At 36.2% G+C, this 15,287-nt stretch overlaps 1 protein-coding gene across 8 annotated transcripts in view; it reads right to left on the reverse strand.

Moving 5' to 3' along the window:
- NEO1 (neogenin 1) overlaps window positions 1-15,287 on the reverse strand; it is a 266,759-nt gene that overhangs the window by 112,653 nt on the left and 138,819 nt on the right. For all 8 annotated transcript variants that reach the window (XM_021940692.2, XM_021940691.2, XM_021940696.2 and 5 more), the window contains exon 7: window positions 14,338-14,458. In XM_021940692.2, the coding sequence (XP_021796384.1) occupies window positions 14,338-14,458 (121 nt within the window). The remainder of the gene's footprint in view (window positions 1-14,337; window positions 14,459-15,287) is intronic.

Genomic DNA, 15,287 nt, shown 5'->3' on the forward strand with positions numbered 1-15,287 from the left:
TCCTCCTCATCTTCAGGTTTTTCCAATCCCATTCCTCAGATATAACCATCATTAACAGATTGCTGTGTAGACTTGCAAAACTTTCTTACACATACAAGGATATATACATTTGTATCTTTCCTTCTCCTTTCCACAAATGAAATCAGAGTATACATACTTTTCTGCAACTTGTTTTTATTAATAATATAAATTGCATATTTTTCCATACATCTTATTCTTATTAGCAGCCTCCTAGTATTTCCTCTCTATTCTGTATTTAACTAGTCCGTTATTGGTTGGATCAATTAGGTTACTTAGAGATTTATTCTAGTCTAACATATGAATCTTTAAATACTTAGTAACTATATCTGCAAGATAATTATAAATAAGATTGTTTGATGAAAGGGGTGTGAATTTTAAATTATTCTTAAATTGCATCTCAAAAAAATTTACATTGTTTCAAGAACTCAAAAACATGTTTCCTCATACTCTAGTCTGACAAGTATAGATCAGTTTAAAAAAAATTAAAAAAGATAAACCTATAAGGACTACCATGTCCATAAGATACTGTTTTCTAAAGTCACAGAAAAATATTTCACTTCTGCAAATAAAAAGTTTATATATGAATATGTGTATATGTATGTGTAAGTGTAAAACACACAAGCATAGGCTCCTTCTAACCCTCAGGTCTCAACTTAAATATCACCACTTCAGAAAGGCCCTCTTTGTCTAACCTATTTAAAATAACTCCCACTTTACCCCCAATAATTCTTTATCAGAGCAGTATTTTTATTTACTTTAAGTAGACAATAAAAGGTATAATTATTCATTTACTTGCTTATTGTCTGTCTCTACTAACAGGCAGAGGGCAGAGAATCATGTCTGCTTGTTAGCTGTTTCATCCTTACCACTTAGCACAATGAATACAGAATTGTATATGCCATATAGAATTTCGCTTAACAAATTACTTACTGGATGCACAAATACACAGAATGCTTGTTAACGAGTAGAAAGGAAGATTAAGGGAAGGGTTAAAAAGTAAATTTACTTTTATTTCAGTCAATTATGTATTCTTATTCTTGACAATGAACATGTGTTACGTTTGCTTTAAAATATTTTAGTGCAAATTTAGTTTTAACCAGATCATTACAGATGCCTTACAATCTGGTCATATAAAGATGATTTTCTAATTTTGCAAATTTAAATGATCTAACTGAATATTATGTGAATTTTTGTTGTCTATTTTGAAAAAACCTTCAAACTTTGCTTCATAAAGTTAAGCTTTTATCTTCACTTTTAATCTCCTTTAATGCTGACTACTGAATTCTCATCGGTGCTCTGCCTTTGTATGTTCTTTCAAATTACTATTACCCTAAAGTTACAGAGTACTTACAATTTACAAAATGCTTTACATATATTATTCCGTTTGCCCCTCAAAGGTGTGCTGGGCAGAGATGACTGTTTAGAGTTACAGGTAAGAAAACTGATGCGCAGGGAGGTTAATCACCTCATCCACAGTGGGACTGAGACATTAATGCAAAATGTCAGACTTTTAGCACAAGGTTTGTTTCATTATACAAGTTATGACAGTTTACATAAAACTATTAACTGGAAATGCCTCAGTCTGTCTGCAAACAACATATCTATTTCAATATACCTATACAGAAAAAGCATTCTGAAACACATTTTACATTAAATGCAGCTGTTTGTAAAACAACTGCCTTTAACAGAGTATTTGGAGTGAAACGGGACCTAAGAGATCATTAAATTTAATTCGTTTATTTTATAGAAAATAAAAAATCACAGAATTACAATATGTAATCCAGTCATTAACAGCAGACATGAACTAGAACCCAAGCAGTGACAGTAGATATATATTCAGGCTTTAGAGAGTTCCTAGACATGAAATTCATGATTAAGAAGTCAAATTACAACAGTTACCTTGAATAAAACTTTCCCTAAAGTTATAATTACCGTTACAAAAAAGCAAAATAACTGATTAGAACTTATCCTTTAATTAACACCAACACCAACTACTGTACATCCTAGTGCTTTGAAATTAAAATATTCCACTAATGAGTAACAATTTCCTGCTATCTAGCCAATTTTTAATCATGCCAGGCCATTAGTCACTTATTCCAGAACCTCTGTTATTCAATACTAACCTCAGATACTATATGGAATTTTTTACAAACATTTCTGTCAAAAAAAAAAAAAGGGTGGGGGATACTCAGTGTGTATTCTTATCTATCATGGCCATAATATCCCAGCAGTCATTTAAGGAGCTGGTAAAGTGTAAGTTTCCTTTACTAAAAACAAGTTCATGTTACTCCCTTTTCATCAATCCTTCTTCCTTTACTAGAACATTTGCCGATTATCAGATGTGGTATGAAAGGACAGAAAAAGAAAGTGTATTTCTGTGTTTTCACATTCCAGTCTCACATGATAATTTTGGAATCTATTTTTAAATTCAACTGACAGGAAGAAAGATCAATAAAAAATTAATGGACAAAAGATACAGACATTTTACCTTAATTCCTACTACTCTTAATGGACCAGTAATAATTTAAATAATAATAACAATGTACCTGCCAATGCTTTTTTTGAAAATATGATTCAACAGATAATTATAAAAAACAAAGGATTTTAGCATAAAATGACTGGCAATGTTAATCTGAAATGGCAGCAAATAAAAATAATGCTGTTTTATATTCAGTTAAATATTTTTAAAAGATATAAGATCTTCTAAAATCAAGAGTTGCTGTTACTGAAAATGTATAAAAGTAGAGTTAAATATTAAAAGTTGTATTTTAAATGTTTTGATTAAGAAAGCATGTTGGGAACAAAAGTCAAATTCTACTTCACAATTTGCTCAGAAATTCTGTTTTCCAGTGATAATGCACAAATGTTTTATATATTTTAACTATAATTATTAAGTTTCATTTAATGTTTAAAGCTGATAATTAACCTAATAGTCATGTTAAGTATACCACAGGCCTACTATGGACACTCCAAAGCAGCTTCTTGCAGCCAAGCACTAGCCAGCTGGCTGATGGCCAGTATATATAGCCACACACTTCAGGTGGGAATCAGAAAACTCTCCCTACAGAAATAAAACCATCAAAGATGCACAATACTTTCAACATTATTTTTAAAGGTTTGTGAAGATAAGCACCATCACAAGAGATGTGTTTCCTTTTTCAATAACAGAAGAATACAACTCATAGAAGAGCAAACATAGAATACAGTGGATCCTTGAACAACCTGGTTTTGAACTGCATGGTTCCACTTACATGGTGATTTTTATTTTCAACCAAATGCAACAGAAAATACGGTATTTGCGGGATGCAAAACCTGACGATACAGGCAGCCTAGTTTTCATGTACTGAGGTCTTACAGAGGTGACTACAGTACTTGAATATGCACAGATCTGGGCATATGTGGGGGTCCTGGAACCAATCTCCCATGTATACCAAGGAATAACTGTGTTTCTGAACATATGACAAATATTCCACTTCACAATCAAAGATATAAAATTCAATGAGTAAAATGTCATTTTTGCCTAATAATGAAGTTTATTTTTGCATGGGTAGGGCGGTGGTCTTGCTCTGTTGCCCAGGCTAGAGTGCAGTGGTATAATCATGGCTCACTGAAGCCTCGACCTGTCGGGCTCAAGCAATCCTCCCACCTCAGCCTCTTTAGTACCTGGGACCAAAGGTGTGTGCCACCACACCTGACTAATTTTTTTTAAAACTTTTTTTGTGAGGATGGGGTCTCACTATATTGCCCAGGCCAGTCTTGAACTTTTGGGCTCAAGTAATCCTCCTGCCTCAGCTCCCAAAATGCTGGGATTACAGGTGTGAGCCACCGCACCCAGCCTAAATTTTGTATTTTTAAATGAACATTACTTTGTAATAGTTGGCTAAAGTGTGATTAGGTTTGTATCCTTTCTTCACTCTTAGTAAAAATGTAAATTGTTACATCATTTACTAAAACCATTTTGACAATTACATAAATTACTGACTCAAACCATTAATTGTTCTTTTAGGAATTTTTCCTAAGGAAAGAATCAGAGATTTGGACAAAGACTACTAATATGAGCATTAGTAATTAAAAAGGAAAAATAGACAGGGATACAGAAAGGAAGAATAGGAAATGACTTAAATGTCCCAAAATAGAGGAAGTAGTTAAAGTAATTATAGTACAACCTTATGATGGAAAAGATTTTTGGCCATTAAAAACCATGCCTTTGAACGCCTTTAACGATATCAGGAAGATCTCAGGATATAATAACAAGTAGAAAAACAAGATACAAAACAATATATACCAAATAATCTGAATTTAATTTTTAAAAGTGTATATACATATTTAGACATTTCCATACCAAAATGTTAACACTGTTTATCTTTGGGCAGTGATATTTTTCTCAGTGTTCTAAAATAATCATGTATTATTTTTATATAATTAGTAAAGTCTTTTTTTTTTAATACTAAACTCATCTTTTAATCAGTGGTAAAATTTAGAAAAGGCACCAGATAAAACATTGATGACTTTCTGCCAAAAACATGACAGACAGAAATTAAGAGTCTACAAACAATTCTTTTCACAGGAGAATTGGGTTGTCTTGCAAGAAGTAAATACAGCAAATTCCGACAGACCTCACTGGTATGTCTTGATTTGGTAGGAGAAAGGCAGATGCTTGGGCAGCCTGAAGGAGAAATGATGAAAACTGACCCACCTTGAGCCTCTTCCCAGTTGTGTTCATTAGCACTGTGAATTTCCAACAGTGGAATACAGTGTTTATATATAGCAGTCCCCAAATCTGTTGGACTGTGGAGCATCCTTTTTGTTTGTTTGTTTGCTTTTCAGTAGACCCATTAATACATCTTAAAGGGCACAGTTTGGGAAACAGTGATGTAAAGATATTCAAGGGAAGATGGACTAGATTGAGATTTGCAAACTGTAGCCCACAGGCCAAATCCAGTGCACTTCCTGCTTTTGTATATAAAGTTTTACAGGAACACAGCCACACATATTTGTTACAGATTGTCTGTATTCTGTCTGTGGTGGTTTTCCCACTTCTAATAGCAGAGGTGAGTAGTGTAAACAGAGACCAAATGTCAAGTAAAGCCTAAAGTATCTATTCTTTGGCCCTTTAACAGAAAGTTTGCCAACCACTGTACTACATGACACATATCTTTCAGCCCTGATAGTTTGTGATTCTAAGTTATTTCTCGTCAGTGGGATGCCTGTTTCACTTAAAATTTTTTTAATAAAAAAGGGGGAGGGAGTGGGAGGACAAAAGACAAACAGGGAGCAGGAGGATGAAGAATATAAGGATAAGAGAAGAAACTTGGTGTACGAATAATGAGGAGGAAATGTGCCCTAGTGACTGCAAAAAGGAACTGTTAAAGGGAGAACTACAAACTACACGCAGTTTACTAACTTATCTTTGTGATCACTATCTTAGCTTAACTAGAAAAATAATGGAGTGAATTCTTGAAAAAGGAAATACTTTGTGATAGTTCTTATCTTCATGAGTCTTGTTTAAAAATAACATTCAAAGTATCTGAGCATCTTTGACACACAGCATTGTTGTGTGCTGTAAGAATCTTAAAATAGTTTATTTTCAATTCTACCCTACGCATCGGACTACACTACATATACCACTCTGTCACACTTTTAAATTTTATATGTTATAAACTATTTCTGTGTTAGACCAGAATCAGGATATTAGGACCTGCTACCTGTTTTTGTAAACAAAGTTTCACGGGAACAGCCAAGGCTGTTTGATCTATATGGTGGCTTTTGTGCTACAATGGTCGAGTTAAGTAGCTGTGACAGAGACGGACCCATTAAGCCTAAAATATTTACTATCTGGCCCTTTACAGAAAATTTTGTCGCATGTTACCCTATTGCTGCCTGCCCTATTCCCCTCACCTCTCTATCACTGGCACCCATTTGCTTTTAAAATTCACTTTTATCTTGAATCATGTAAGACAAATATATACTGATATAACTATTTAATTCATGGTGCCTTGCATAATGGCCAGAGGTGCATGAGTTTGTGAAGGTGGAAATAAACTACTTAGAGAGTGAAAAAGAGAGAAAAAAAAAATTTGTGGGTCCCTGTTTAGACAGTCAATTATCTCTTAAAGCAATTAAATAATTTAAAAAAAATATTTTTATATTTACTTTAAAAAAGAAAATACTCTAGCCCACTTTGTTTTTGTCCTTTCACATTTCTTGTAGCATGGGTATGTCGGCAACAAACTCTCAGTTTCTGTTCTGAAAAGGTCTTTATTTCACTTTAATTTTTGAAAGATATTTTTGCTGGGTAGTTTTGATTGCCTTTTTTTAAGGACTTAAAAATTATTGCTCTGAGCTCACTTGGGCAGCATAGATACTAGTACTAACATTGGAACAATACAGTGAAGATTAGCATGGCCTCTTAATTACTTTTTTTAAACTAAAAAATATTGCTCAGTGTCTTCTAGCTCACATTTTTTTCTGGCAAAAGTCTGCTGCACTTCTTATCTTTGTTCCTCTGTATGGAATGTGTCCTTTTTCTTTTTAAATTTCCTATTGCCTTCAAGATTTTTTCATGTTTGGTTTCCAGAAGTTTGACTATGATGTGTACAGGCATATTTTCTTTCTATTATTATTATCATCATCACGGTATTTAGTTTGCTTGGGGGTTGTCTGAGCTTCTCTTTGGTTGTGTGGTTTGCTCTCATTCATTTTTTAAAATTCTTGGCCATTATCTATTCAAACATTTGTTTCTCCCTGTCCTTGTTCTGTTTTCCTTGTGAGACTCTCATTTACTTTTAATTTACTTATGTTACAGTCTCTGATATTGTCCCATCTTAGATGCTCTGTTCAATGAATGATGTTCCATTGTATAAATGTATCACACTTTGTTTATCCATTCAGATACTGAAGGATATTTTGGTTGCTTCCAAGTTTTGGCAATAATGAGTAAAATTCTTATGAACATTTCTGTGTAAGTTTTGTGTGAACATAAATTTTCAACTCATGTGGGTAAACATCAAGGAGCACAATTGTTAAATCTTATGATAAAAATGTTTAATTTTCTAAGAAACTGCCAAACTGTCTTCGAAAATGGCTGTACCATTTTGCATTCCCAGCAACGATGAATAAGAGTTCCTGTTGTTCTGCATCCTTGTGCGAGTTTGGTGGTGTTGTATTTTAGATTTTAACTATCCTAAGAAGTGTATAGAGCAGTTTTAGATTTACTGCAAAATTGAGCATAAGGTATCAAAATTTCCTCTGCCCTACACATATATAGTTTCCCACATTATCAACATCCCCCACTAGAGTGGTACATTTATTACAACTGAATAACCTGTATTGAGACATCATTATCACCCAAAGTCCATAGTTTATATTAGTGTTCACTCTTGATGTTGCAAATTCCATGGGCTTGGACAAACTTATGACACGTATCCTCCATTATAGTATCATACAGAGTAGTCTCACTGCCATAAAAATCTGTGCTCTGCTTGTTCATCGCCCTCTCCTCCCAAACCCTGCAACCACTAATCTTTTTACTAACACTATAGTTTTGCCTTTTCTGGAATGTCATGTGGTTGGAATCATACGGTTTTTCGCCCTTTCAAATTGGCTTCTTTCACTTGGTAATTTGCATTTATAATTCCTCCAGTGCATTATGGTTTGACAGCTCATTTCTTTTTTCTTTTTCTTTTCTTTCTTTTTTTCTTTTGAGACAGAGTCTCACTCTGTCACCCAGGCTGGAGTAGAGTGGTACAATCTTGGCTCACTGCAACCTCCACCTCCCGGGTTCAAGTGATTCTCATGCCTCAGTCTCCTGAGTAGCTGGGATTACAGGCATGCACCACTACGCCCAGCTAATTTTTGTATTTTTAGTGGACACGGGGTTTCGCCATGTTGGCCAAGCTGGTCTCGGACTCCTGCCCTCAAGTGATCTGCCCACCTCCACCTCCCAAAGTGCTGGGATTACAGGCATGAGCCACGGCACTTGGCCTGGTGGCTCACTTCTTTTTGGTAATGAATAATATTCCACTGTCTAGATGTACAACAGTTTATTCTTTCACCTACTGAAGGACATCTTGATAACAAGGAATAAAGATGCTACAAACACATTTGCGTGGTTTTGTGTGGACATAACTTTTCAACTAATTCAGGTAAATACCAGGAAGTGCAATTGCTGGATCAGATGTTAAAGAGTGTGTGTTGTTTCTGAGTTATTGGTTTGACTCATCCGGTAGTCTGTAGGAGTATACCTCAAGTAATTTTTAAAATAAAGGTATATAAGAAACCCCGTCTCTACCAAAAATACAAAAGTTAGCCAGGCATGGTGGCACGCACCTGTAATCCCAGCTACTCAGGAAGTTGAGGCAGGAGAATCGTTTGAACCTAGGAGGTGGAAGTTGCAGTGAGCTGAAATTGTGCCACTGCACGACAGCCTGGGTGACAAGAGTGAAACTGTCTCAAAAAAAAAAAAATTAATTAATTAATTAATTTTTTTAAAAAGGTATATAAAGAATGAAATGTGAATGGTATATTTTCTAAGAATATCTTTCTATTGCGTAGAAGCCACAAAGGCTGAAAATAGTTCTATTGATTAGTTTCTCTCTCAATAGCAGATGGGCTCATTAAAGTCTATTAATTTTCTGCTTGAATGCTGAACATGGTATGCAGAACGGCAGTATTATTTACACCTGAAAAATGGTATGCTTATTTTCTGTCATGCCAGATTAACTAAATCTAGTCAGAAATGGATTTTATTGCTACAGTTACCTTAAGTATACTATAGGTTTCAAATTCCTCTACTGGGAGACTACCATTGTCCTGTGCTTAGGAGCCAGAGAGTTTCTGGTTTTTTTTTTTCCTTTTCCTCTGAGTTTTTTATTTTTTTTTTAATTTTCTTAAATTTATTTATTATTATTATACTTTAAGTTGTAGGGTACATGTGCATAACGTGCAGGTTTGTTACATATGTATACTTGTGCCATGTTGGTGTGCTGCACCCATCAACTCATCATTTACCACTCCAGCATACCAATACCACAGGATATCCCTCTGTGCTCTTGACCCTTCCCAAACAGTAGAAAGCTCACGGTTGGGGCAGCTACGATTCTCCATTGTTCTGGTCCAGCCTCAGTCTTAGGTAGGCCCTGTGGCTCTTCTTGTGACAGTCAAAATCTGCTTTGCATTTGTATTGGTCTTAGGTGGAAGTTTCCTACTCTTCCCCTGGTGGTAAAAGACCTCTCCTTGGTATCAGTGTAGAATCCTGAGGCCCAGAATGGTTTCTGCGCCTCTTTCAGAAATAAAGGGTTTTCTCTTCTACCCTTTCCCCAGCATCAGTGAGTCTCTGCCTGCATCCTGGGGACAGGAGCGCTCCTCCTCTAAGAAGCACAGGGGTTTGACTTCCAATCTCCCTTCAGAAACTTATGAAATCAGAAGGTTTTCCGCCCCTCCCCCACTGGTTTGAGGCTTAAAGGGGAAGGGTCTGAGTAAATGGTAAGGCCTTTGTCCTGTCTCCCAGGCACAAAGGCCGCTCTGCATCACTCTCTCTCTCTGCAGCTGCAGATCATCACTTCCTTCATCCCTATACCACAGAGATGGCTTTCTGTAGTCTCCTGCTTTTGCCTCCTCTTAATTGGGAGTACTCTGTGGAGCCCCAAGGAAAAGTGCTTGCAAGAAAGTATAAACTCCCTTTCTGTCCGAGGCCCCCATACATTCCAAACTAGGTCATAGTTGGCCTTGTAGTTAAAGGCCTTTTAATTACAACTCTAAGAGTTTTCCTCTTACTCACTTTTATGGTAGTTGTCTCTTTCTCTTGTGTTCTGCCAAAAGTGAAACAATGCATACGAGCCATGCCTTTGAGGGGGTTGCATGGGGAGGGTTGTCCTTTTTGGAATTTAGGTTATTTGGTTGCTGATACGGTTTGGCTGTGTTCCCACCCAAACCTCACCTTGAATTGTAGCTCCCATAATTCCCAAGAGTTGTGGAAGGGACCTAGTGGGAGATAAATGAATCATGGGGGCGGTTCCCCCATACTGTTCTTGCGGTAGTCTCACAATATGATGATTTTTATAAGGGGTTTCCCCTTTCACTTGACTCCCATTCTCTCTTGCCTGCCACCATGTAACATGTGCCTTTTGCCTTCTGCATGATAGTGAGGCCTCCCCAGCCATGTGGAACTGTGAGTCCATTAAACCTGTTTTCCTTTATAAATTACCCAGTCTCAGGTATGTCTTTATCAGCAGTGTGAAAATGGACTAATACATTTCCTTTGCATGTTCAGCTCTCTGCTGGGCTCAAGAAAACTTATGACGTTGTAGCTTACTAAGCTCTTCTTGTGGTGAGAGTGGGATTTTCTTTATGTACCTCTTTATATCCTAAACAGAAGTGGAAATCTCCTTCCACTTTGATCTGCCTTCCTTTTCTATTTGTGTAAAAGTGTCACCATTTTTCTAGTGATATGGTTTGGCTGTGTCCCCACCCAAATCTTATCTTAATTTGTAACTCCCACAATTCCCATTCCACCTCCCAGTGGAATCACCCAGTGGGAGGTGACTGAATTACACCCAGTGGGGGGTGGGTTTTTCCTGTGTTGTTCTTGTGATAGTGAATGAGTCTCATGAGATCTGATGGCTTGGAAAATGGGAGTTTCCCTGCACAAGCTCTCTCTTTGCCTGCTGCCATCCATGTAAGATGTGACTTGCTCCTCCTTGCCTTCCACCATGATTGTGAGACTTCCCCAGCCATGTGGAACTGTAAGTCCCATTAAATCTCTTTCTTTTGTAAATTGCCCTGTTTCAGGCATGTCTTTATCAGCAGCGTAAAAACGGACTAATACACCTAGTTACCCAAAACTTGGGTAGACCTTGAAAGTATGTCTGACTTCTCTATAACAATGTTTAATGTTCAATCAGTTGATAGTCTCAATCAGATAAATCACTAACACCTCTGATATAGTTTGGATATTTGTCCCTGCCCAAATCTCATGTGAAAAGGTAATCCCCAATGTTGGAGGTGGAACCAGGTGGGAGGTGTTTGGGTCATGGGGAAAGATCCCTCATGGCGTGGTGCTGTCCTTGAGATAGTGAGTTCTCACAAGATCTGGTTGTTTAAAAGTGTGTGGCACCCCCCACCTCACTCTCTTGATCCTGGTCTTGCCATGTGAGATGCCTGCTCCCCTCTTGCCTTCCACCATGATTGGAAGCTTCCTGAGGCCTCCCCAGAAGCCAGGCAGATGCCAGCACCATGCTTTCTGTACAGCCTGCAGAACTGTGAGCCAACTAAACCTCTTTTCTTTATAAATTACCTAGCTTCAGGTATTTCTTTATAGCAACGCCAAGAACAGACTAACACAATCTCCTTAGTAGGATCTTTTTCCACTGATTTCTCTACTATAAGTACTTATCATCTCACAATGGCCTCTTACAACTTTTCCTTCAACCAGCTTGTACTCTGTCTTCCTCTAAACCTGACTTTACCATCATACTCATTACATATGGCATTGTTTTTATTATTTATAATCATGCATTCTGATCCTATTCTGCTGTTAAAGGCTACCTTCCTATAGGAACAGGTCTTCTATTGTATTTCCATACTGATCCAGGTCTTCCTTTGAATCAACATCTAGAAATCTTATAATTCAAGGCCTATTACAAAGGGGACATCTTACACGAAAAAGTTCCCGGATCACACAGACAAAATTCCTCTCTTCTGAACTGTATGCTGCTTTATTTATGCATCTGGACTGGTATTCAAGTTGTATACATCTCTTACATCCCTTATTAAATTGTAAACTCTAAAAAAGCAGAACTCAGATCTAACAAGTTACTGTATTCCTTCTTTTAGCTTTCCTGCATAAATATTTATCTTGCAAATCAAAACAGCAAAATAGAAAACACAATAACATGACACTCTCCTTCTTATAATCTATGCATCTTTAATGCATACCCAATAACAACACTAAAAAATTTCATCAGTTCATAAAACACTATTATCAAAAAGAGAGAAGCAAATACACTATGACTACAATTTTTACACTATCCAAATATTTTCAGAGGAAAGCCCAATTAGGATTAGTTTAGGAACTTCCTGGCATACTTACCATTTCTACTATTAAAGTTAGATTTGTAACAGTAATCTCAAACACAAATATACTGAAGTGCCTTTGCTTAGTACCATGTAAATAAATATATCCCAAATAGCCATGAGGTTTACTAAGAAGAGTCACTGCCGCAAGTAAAAAGAAACAAGCCTATCTACTTCACTAATTCAGCTAGTGCCTTATTTGGTAATTGTACTCAGGCATTTCACCAAGATGGAAAAATGGCATGCTTCTACTAAAATCATTTCCAATAAACAGGGGAGGGTATTTATAAACCTAAGAAGAAAAAAAAGCAGTTCTAATATTTTAAGCTTTTCTGTAACAGCACTCTCAAGTATAGTTTTCAAAAAACAGCACATAAAAATCCTACACATATGCCATGTTAGTGAAAAGCCAGAGTAGGGGCCATCTTTGCCAATTAGCTTCCCTGGCCAAACTACAATCATCAGAGAAATTCTTCCAGGAGGCACACCAATACCTGATTGTATTTGACTTGAATAAAAGATCAGATGTCTAAAGTGGCATCGTTTTCATGTATTTTTGAGAAATGCTCAAAATGAAAAATGTTTTAGTAGCTAAAACGAATAAATAATGCACCCAACAGATACCCTTATCAATTTAACACAGAACTGTTATCCAAAAATTCAACTTCTAGTAATTTAGTATAATAATCACATAAAAAGTTCAATACATCATTGTTTATAGTAGGAAAAAACAGGTGACAATCTAAATGTTAACCAATATAAAATCTGTTATATAAAACAGAGTGTGTGTGTATATATATATATATATATATATATATTATTTAATAATAAACAATATTGATGCAGATCAACTGTTGGCATAGAAAGATGTATACAGCAATGCTGTTGCAAGAAAACAGGAAATTATAAAACCATACACAGTATATCCAGGTGGTAGGATCTGGAGTGTGTACCAGTTATCAATTTACTGCCTCTCAGCTCCAAATTCTGATTTCATTGCCTATGCTGCAGAAACAGAGCCACATCCTTTATATACTTCTCCTTTGCCAGCTGGCATATGTATTAAACTTTAATCAATAAGAAGGCAATGGAGATACGGTACAGAAGAAAGGCGTTTCCTTCCTGGTTCTAGTGTACTACCCTGGCAGGCTCCTATAGCCTGCAGCTTCCCCTTACACCTGATCCACTGGGTGGTTTTGCAGCAGAATGCCTCCAGTGAGATACCTCTCTGTGAGCAGCTTTCCCTAACCCTCCAGAAAGGAGATTTTGAGCAAGTTTAGAGAGCTAAACACCACGTCAACTTCTCTGCCATCCAGTAAGTTACACCGTCTCCAACAGGGTCTGGACCTCAACCTTAGAAAGAGGGGCCTCTTCCTGAGGGCTCTATCTCAGACCTAGGGGTTCTAGTTACTCCTGACAGTTGCCATTCTTACATTGTCTAGAGTTCTCTTTACTTCTTACTAGTCAAACTTTTGTTACTCCAATCCCAGTATCAACGTTAATTCCTTCTATTAAACCTCTGCTCAAATTCCAGTGTGGATTCCCTAATTTGACATACAGGATGGATTTTTTTCTTTATACTTTTCATCGTTATCTGAATTTTTAAATAATAAACTTGGTTTTTTGGTGGTAATCAGAAAAGGTAAATTAATTGTATTCTAGTAAAACTAAAAATTTCAATGCAAAATAAATACTAAGTTTTTCTAAGAAATGTGGATCTGATAAACTTGTGCCTATGATTTTAACTTATGTTTGATATATAGTAGTCAGGGTTTTATGAGTGTTGGCTATTTTGTGCCAACAGCCCCGAATTGTCACTTCTATGTAAGCAGAAAACGAGCTCTGCTTCCAAAGTTATTTAGTTTCCTCAGTGTTTGAATGTTATATTTTGTAAGTGTGTTAATAAAAGTGCATAGAATTGGGGAAAAAAAGAAGTTTTTCTTTATAGGACAGAAATATATTTGTGAGATTAAGATGACTAAATTCTTTAAAAAATTAATTTATTAACACTATAATATTCAGTTTTTCTTTTCTTAGTAAAAATTTCTTTTCAACATTATCCAAAATTGTGCTTCTAGGTAATTTTATGTAATATAAATGATTCAGACTGCTATTCTTTTTCTCTCAGTTATGCCACATATTGGCCTTTACTAGTGGGTCATCAATCATGAGTTATTTGGACTGACGGGTGCTCGTTCATCAAGCACACAGCCTCTATCATCTGACTACTTCAGCCCCTCTTACCATGTTCAAGGATTATCAGTTGGGCTCCAGCTTGTGCATTTCCAACATCATTTTCAGCAATGCACTGATAGAACCCTTCATCTGATTTCACCAGACCCAAAACTTGAAGATTATGTTCCTTCTGAAGAAGAAAAGCATAAATAAAATTTCATGATTTAACTGAGAAATACCAGATCAAAATCTCAAAAATATGCTTTTTGGAGAGAAAAAAAAAAGTAAAGTTTTTATGATTCAATTATTACATATTATCCATCTAAGTACCTGTTAACTCAATCTCATACTAAAGCATTGACAAGGTACCAATTTAACTGAATAGAAGAGTACGTACTGTCATTCACAATGAAGAACTTAACGCATGGAAAGTCATACTCTCACTGTTTGCAAACTTACACCTTTGCTTGGAAAAAGATCTGGCATGCAATACTATCTGACCATAGTTAAGTCCAATTTGTGAATTTAAGGCACTATTTTTTCCTAAGACTATAATATCAATAGTTCTAACAGATTAGACTACAGTAAATTCAATGAAGCCATGTGATCTTTCCTTAAATGAAAAAGTACTATATGAATGTCAACTATTATTATTGGTCCAGAAGCAGTGGCTCACATCTGTAATCCCAGCACTTTGGGAGGCCGAGACAGGAGGATCACTTGAGCCCAGGAGCTGAAGACCAGACTGAGCAACACAGTGAGACTCCATCTCTATAAAAAATACAAAATCGGCTGGTCATGGTACTGCGTGCCTGTAGTTCCAGCTACTCAGGTTGGCAGGAGGATTGCTTAAGCCCAGGAGTTTGAGGCTGCAGTGAGCTATGATCACACCACTGTGTTCCAGCCAGGGTGACAGAGTGAGACTCCATCTTAAAAAAAAAATATATATATATATATTTAACTATTGTTATTAGTATAATAAATATGGTTTAAAAATTTTCTAAAGTTTCCAAATATTG

This window comes from Papio anubis, chromosome 7 (assembly GCF_008728515.1).
Source record: "Papio anubis isolate 15944 chromosome 7, Panubis1.0, whole genome shotgun sequence".
NCBI classification, from domain to species: domain Eukaryota; kingdom Metazoa; phylum Chordata; class Mammalia; order Primates; family Cercopithecidae; genus Papio; species Papio anubis.